General features: G+C 37.1%; 1 protein-coding gene across 1 annotated transcript; it reads right to left on the bottom strand.

Moving 5' to 3' along the window:
• Nucleotides 1–1,918: 1,918 nt before the first annotated feature.
• LOC101309050 lies at nucleotides 1,919–3,822 on the bottom strand. The gene is made up of 4 exons (XM_004298057.1): nucleotides 3,780–3,822; nucleotides 3,457–3,558; nucleotides 2,707–2,939; nucleotides 1,919–2,551 (listed from the first exon to the last, which is right to left on the bottom strand). The coding sequence occupies exons 1-4, from the start codon at nucleotides 3,820–3,822 to the stop codon at nucleotides 1,919–1,921; spliced, it is 1,011 nt and encodes a 336-aa protein (XP_004298105.1).
• Between the last annotated feature and the right edge of the window lie 3,574 nt (nucleotides 3,823–7,396).

A 7,396-nucleotide genomic window follows, 5' to 3' on the forward strand; every position in this document is an offset into this window, starting at 1 on the left:
AATGTCGTCGGCTAAAGTCTGGACTATAGCCGACGACTTATACGTGTGTCGTCGGCTAAAGTCACCACAGACGAGCTTTTCCCGACGAAATCTTAGCCGACGAAAGGTCGTCGGCTAAGATCTTAGCCGACGAATTAAGCTGACAGGCCGACGAAAAATTTTCGTCGGCTAAAGTGCTTGTCCTGGTAGTGATGGTAGATCATAGTACTCAATATTTTTAACTAGCTAAAGTGAAATTTTTAGTAGCTAATATTTGGAAAAATACTTCTATCCCCTTGATCACCAAGAATATATTGGATAGCTAGCTCAGTCATTTTTAAAATATGTTAGACTTTAAATCTCCAACACTTATAGTACTCATTCCAATTCTTTGGAGGTAAATCTTAATTCCCAACATTCAAATGATTGAGCTACCCAATCTAAGTTTTTGGAGGTCAGGGGGAGGAATCCTTCTGACATCACTATCACAAATTAGTTTGAACCTAAAAGGCCTTTGATCAAAAACCGTGTGATTTCGATATGAACAAGGTTCGAGAGTCCAATGATTGTCTCTGATGACTACAACAAAGTGGACAACTAGTACTCTCACACTCTTACGTGTAATCCTGTTCACCAGTTCACTAGCTGACCATAGAGAATTTGCACAAATACCACTTGATTAAGGCTCAGTGACCATGAAGAAATATGCACGTACAACTGCCATTAGAGTAGAGATTAAGGCTTATTAAAATTTAACGGTTGAGATATAACCAGTCAACTTGGGTTTGACCATTAAATTGAATGAGCCTTAATCTAATTGTAATTGCAAAACCCTATGGTCAGCTATTAACCGGTTTGGACGGAAGTAAATCACTTATGCCCAAAAATCTTGTGCCAAACCTGTGCCTACCCCTCATATCGTGACATCTGTCCACCAACTTAACAGAGATTAACACTGTTAACTTAATTATTTTCAGCTTCTTTTTAATTAAAAAAAAAGAGATAAAGCGTATCACTCCAACTCTTTCCTCTTCCTTTGTCGATTCTTCTTCTCTCCATCTTTCTCTACACTTTTGCAACAACCCCAACCCAGATCTCTTTGTTCCTTTGAGAGAGAAACAAGAAGAAACCCAACCCAGCTTCTTTTTTAATTAGTCAGAAATCTGCGATTGTTGTTCCTAGACTTAGCAATCAACCATCTTAGACAAGAGATAGAAGAGATTTTGGTCGAGGCCGCGAAGGTGTTGGTCGGAGAGGGTACGAGAAGAGGTGGAGGAGATAGGGCTGTGGGATTGGGCCCAAAGATCAGACGACGGCGGTTGAGGTGGATGAACTCATGAAGAAACAACCATGTTTGATGCTAAATCTGGGTTTGAAACTTTGCAGAGAGAAGCAAGAAGAATAATATATTTTTTTCTTAAATTTTATTACTTTTTTTTTGCGAGAGTTGACTGAGTTAGAGAGGTGTTGGGAGAGTGATGATGTGTTGAATTTTCATTTGTGGCACAAGTTTGGCACTAGGTTTTTGGGCACAGCAGATTTGCTTCCGAGAACTGCTCCTACTTATGGCCGCACCTCAAAAACCTTAATTTCTGCACTCCTAATTAGGTCAATCCTTCTATAGATATGTAGGTCAATCCTTCTAGCGATTATTGTACTGTTGACTCAGTCTAGATATTTGGAATGTAGTCGTTTATTGTCTCTCCGTTTTTGTTTGCTTTCAAGCTTCTTCTTCGTTTATCTTCAAGAGATACATGCATATACATTATGTTTCAATAACGTGCTGCATGACCTGAAAATTAAACTTGGAAATATTTATTACAATATCTAAGCACATAATTGTCTCATCTTTATAGAAGCTTCTTATTACAAAGGAGAAAACAGAAGATAAAGCATAATCATACAACATAAGATACTTAAATACCTTCCTACTCTTCTTTTAAATAGTTCTAGCCCACCGTAACAATCTAATCCGAGTTAAATATACTCTTATTGGGAATCCATAAGTAGAAATAATGATATCAAGAAGGAACGGAAATTGCATCCGTAGGAATGAGGCAATCGGAGCTGTAGCGAGTACAATAGATGGGATAACAATAGAAGATGTTTCAGGGAGCATAATGAAAATGACAGAAGAAAAGGCAATCATCATGGCCCCGATAGATAGAAAAAGGGTAAGAAACCCGAGTATCAATTTTGTGGGTAAGGATGTGAGAAAATCTTCTTCAGCAAAACGTGATGTAAGGATCCCTAGAAATATCATTACTGAAGTTGTGGCAGAGCATAGCGATATAACATCTGCAACTATAAAAGTCTGAAATGCCTTGGTGTGCAAGTATATGGGAATACCTGTGTCCTCATTTATTCCACCAGGAACTGTCACAGCTGCAGCGAACATAATGGTAATGATAAGAGCAGCTACAAGTGCCGAAGAAGAAGTTGCAGTTTCTTTCATTGACGATGCTCCTTCCTTCACCAGATCTTTGTGGTTCATAGTAAATTCCTCGCGGGGTGTGCGACCCTCTGAATTTATACAATTAAGATCCTTGGGATTTGCCAACCCCTCCACGCCCTGAATTCAACCAAAGAAAACTCCTACGTTCAGAGACATGATGAAATAAAAGAATTCACTAGTTTTCGGTCTTAGCCTTGTACAGTACGTCAATATGTGCCCTAAACCCTAAACCCTGACCCACAAGAAAACATAGAAAAAAAATTAAGTACTACCTTGAACCACTGTAGTTCGTTCTGCATTTGCAAAGCTGCACCTCGAATATGAGCAATCTTTGCTACTGGGGTCAACTTTCCTAACAGATGCAGCAGGTTATTCCCAGACTTATCTTTTCTACCTATAATTTCTTGTCTTTCTTTTGAATCAAAGCATGTTATCAAAGCAAAGATTTCCCCTTGACGATGGTCAGCAGCTAATTGAAATACGGTCTTGTCATGTTCATTAGTGACTGTAAGAAACCAGTTTATTGGATTAAACCAGTTGTCCCATATTATTTTGGCGATGAATTGAGCATGTCCTCGTTCTACTGATTGGAAGAGTGCTTTTACGACAACTTTGTGTTGCATATTTTTGTAATTATCTTCCTTTAAAACTGCACACATGCATTTCAGAATTTCGATGGCCTGGACGTTGAGCAATTTCATTTCATATATGTCATCGATTCCTATATATAAAAGAGTATCAAATTAGCAACCCTTCAAAAACAAATGGCAAACTATAAAAATGAATTTTGATGTAGCCTACCGAAAAGGCGACGGAGATTCACAACTAGTCGCCGATAGGAACATGTAACTGCATTGCGAAATTAAAAAAAAAAAAAAAATTACGCTTAAGTAATTTGTTCAGAGAAAATGTAACTAGTTGAATATAACTAGTTGAACATCTATATGAGTACTCTATATAGATGTATATGTTAATCTCATGTACATGCAAGCTTCTACATAGCATGCATGCGAGTGACATACCTCTACCAATGTGATGCTTCCGATTGCCTTGATCTTTCTCTTCGTTTTGAACATCTATAGAAACTTCACGAGTAATGGGTGTAGGTGTCGGTGTAGGCATACCTATCATGATATTAACCAAAATCCAATCAATATATTTAACTTAATTAGAAGAATTATCTAGGTGATAAGAATACGAGCTCTAAGAAAAATAATAAAGTGTAATATATACGTGTGATTTGTAAAGAATAGAATGTTAAACACTTAAACAGCTGGATTGATTCCATGCTACGTACTTTTACATTGGCGCCCATACTCTAAATGATTCATTTATATATATATACGGATTTTCTCAGCTGCAGTCGTCAAATTGGTACGGATTTCCATTTTTGCACCACTTTCCGATCGAATTTCCTCATCTCCACCGTCTAGTATCTAGATAATATTGTGTAGATCATCTCTGCAAAATTTCAGCAAATTTGGTGATCGTTAAGGCCCTCAAACTCGAAAAACAAATGGACGATTGAATTCTGTCCGGTTGTGTTCATACCAGAAAAACTCGAGTTTGAGGGCCTTAACGATCACCAAATTGGCTGAAATTTTGTAGAGATGATCTACACAAGATGATCTAGATATGTCTAGAAGGAAGTTTGAGGAAATTCGATCGGGAAGTTGTGCAAAAATGGAAATCCGCACCAAAAACTTTAGTGCGGACGTCCGCACCTGATCAGCATTGTATATATATATACACATTTGATTGATGAAATATTAGAGTTACAAACTTACTAATTTAAATCAATGCATGAGTAGAGCCAGAGCTCAGGCAAATTGTCTATGCTAAGGACTATTTGACTAGAGAGAGAGAAAGGAAACGAGAAAAATGAAGCCTGCCTTACAATGATGCTGGAGGCCACTGTAAATAAAAATTACAAAATTGATGAATAGTAAAAGTGACTGTTGGTGAATAGTAACTTGTCTGTCATGTGAATTACTGTTGATGAATAGTGAACTATCTGTCATGTGATTTACTGTTGATTTCGGTGGAAAAGCTGACTGGGATGGTCTTGACTGGAACTAATCAAACTCATCATAAGGGTCTTGACTATCTTCATAATCGACCCATCTTTTTGGTTGATTAGGGGAATTTTGATGACTGTGTGATGATGATGATTCTGATGGAGAATGTTCTTCTTCATCATCTGTGGATAAATTTGCTGCTTGTTGTAGTAATTGCTTAGCCAGATCTTTTAATTCTTCTGCTTTGGAAGATGAAGATGAACTAGAGGCTTTTTTCTTCTTAGAAGAAGATGGTGACTGAGGAGTTGGAGATGTTAACTGCGGGATCGGAGAAGCCGGCTGAATGGAAACCGGAGTTTTTGAACTCGAGGGAATAACTGAAAATTATTCACTGAATTGGGTTAAAACTCTTTCAGGGTTGAATTTATCCCACCATTTTACTAGGAATTGTCTTAGGACCATATATTCTTCAGGTTCAATTTTTTATTGCCATTTCAGAATCTAAGGAATTTTATACTTGGCCATGAATTGAAGAGTGGGAGAAAACCTTTTCTCATATTCTGAAAAAGTCATGACTGTAGTAAATTTCATGACTGTATTCTGGAGTTGTAATGGGAGAAAATCACAAGGGCATCCATGGTTATTCCACCAATTGCCAAACCACATAGGGAATTAGCGATTGAATCTTCTATCGAAATTGAGGAACTATGAATGACTGAAATCCTCAGTTTGATGGAGGAATATTTTATCCCATGCTTCAATGTAATCATGATAAGTAAATGTGAGTGTGTCTATTGTGTGGGGAGTAGAGGGGGGATCACCCCATTGAGCTAGTGAAATGATACGGATTATATAAATGGAATGATATAGTATCTTAGATGGGTCTTTTGGGTCAAGGATTGGTTTAATGGATATTGACTCTGTTTTATACAGAATGTTTTTATAGAATATCAAGGGAGGTTTACTTGGAGGGTAATGAGAAGTTGGACCAAAATAACTTTTTATTAAAGAAACAAGATTTTTTAAATGACTCAAGGTAGGTCCAATATAAAATAGGACATGCTCAGCCCTGACAATGTAAGGGGAAGTATTTTTTTTTAATTAATTGGAAGGTTGGATGAGGAGTCTGATTTGTAAGGGTCGAATTGGTTGACTAAAGCTGATTGGTAACTGAGTTTATATTGACTGAGGGTGCTACCAAGAGCACTATACTGGTTAACTAATGCAACATGAGAATGACATGTATAAGAAACTATGTTTGATTTTGACTCGGGTGATTCTGGCTTAACTGGAGAGGACGCCGTAGCTATTGATTTTTCGGGATTTCTCCCTTTGGATGAGCTAGGCTTCATGTTGTGGCGCCTTGTAGAAATTTACGAGTTAGGAAATCTGGGATATGATTATCACTGCCTTTAATTAATGCAATTTCAAAATCAAAAATACTTAAAATTGCTTGTCAACGGGCAAAGATTTGTTTATTAGCAATGTTTTGAACATCTTTTTCTAAAACATCTTTAGCACTTTTACAATCAACTTGGACTAAAAAATTTTGATTTAATAAATCATCTTGAAATTTACTGATGCATAAAACAATTGATAAAATTTCTTTTTTAATAGTACTATAATTTGATTGGGCTGGATTCCAAATTCCATAATGAAATCAAACAATTTGCTCAAGATGATTGGGAGAAAGTTGTTGTTTGAGAATACCTCCATAACCTATTTTAGAGGCATCAGTTTCTACTATTTTATAAGAATCGGGAAGAGGGATTCCTAAACATGGTAAGGTTTTGACATGACTCTTAATTTCTTTGACTAAGGATGTATGTACTGAAGTCCAAGGGGAATGATTTGTTTGTAATCTATCGAATACAGGTTTACAATGTTTCCTAAGGTTTTTGTAAAAATCTGCTACATAATTTAAAGATCTTAGGAATCTTTGTAATTGATTTTTATCTAAAATGACATCTAGAAATTTGTCAGCGAATTGTATCGCTCTATCAATGGGTTTAATTTGGAGTTGATGAATGTTAAATCCAAGAAAACGAATGTTGGTTTGGAATAATTTGATTTTTGAGGCAAAAATGACTAGACCATTATTCTTTATTATGGAAAAGAATTGGTGAAGATGTTTCCAGTGTTGATCAATTGATTGTGAAAAGATCAAAACATCATCAATGTAGACAATGGAGCAGTCACTATAAGGATTGATTATGTCATTCATTATGTTTTGGAATTCGCTAGGGGCATTTTTTAATCCGAATGGCATAACATTCCATTTATAATAACCAAAGGGTGTGACAAATGCAGTTTTGTATTTGTCAGTTTCACTAATTTGAATTTGCCAAAATCCTTATCAAATTTACTAAAGATAGCATATTTGTTTAACCTTGTTTCTGCATAAACCCGTAAGCTTAGCAAGAACATGACAGAACTAGAACACACACACGATAACATTTATAGTGGTTCACCATGCCGGCGGAGGGCATGGCTACGTCCACTTGGAATTCACTATCGGGAGGCCTCAATGCCTTTGATGGTGTTACAAGATTATGAGCCTCCAAGATGTTGCCATGGGTGGGAGAAGAAGATCGATCCCTTCTACTTAGGAGGAACCCTTCCTTTATAGATTAGGAAGGTTCCCACTTACAACACACTTTCGATGTGGGACACATTACACATATTTCTTATCACGATGCCTCATTGCCGTGCTTGGAGGAGGACCTCCTGATGTGATATTGATGATCCGACTCCATGATGATGTAGTTTGCATGTCGGTCTACAAGTTTCATGACTAGTCTATGGGCGGGGAAGGTAGTTTATCAACTACCGACTACAAGTCCCCCCAAGTTCCCATTCAAGACGTGTCTTGAGTGGGGACTTGATATATAAAGCGCCCATAGACTAGTCATTTATTAACAGGCACCCGGCCCCAGTCCCCCAA

This window comes from Fragaria vesca, linkage group LG4 (genome assembly GCF_000184155.1).
Source record: "Fragaria vesca subsp. vesca linkage group LG4, FraVesHawaii_1.0, whole genome shotgun sequence".
Lineage (NCBI taxonomy): Eukaryota > Viridiplantae > Streptophyta > Magnoliopsida > Rosales > Rosaceae > Fragaria > Fragaria vesca.

Bases quoted from the DNA above. Each gene is read 5' to 3' on its own strand.
- LOC101309050 (XM_004298057.1), bottom strand. From the start codon at position 3,822: ATGGAAATCCGTACCAATTTGACGACTGCAGCTGAGAAAATCC. The intron at 3,559-3,779 runs GTATATATATAT...ATATCATGATAG, and splicing joins GACTGCAGCTGAGAAAATCC to GTATGCCTACACCGACACCT. The intron at 2,552-2,706 runs GTAGTACTTAAT...GGTTGAATTCAG, and splicing joins ACGAACTACAGTGGTTCAAG to GGCGTGGAGGGGTTGGCAAA.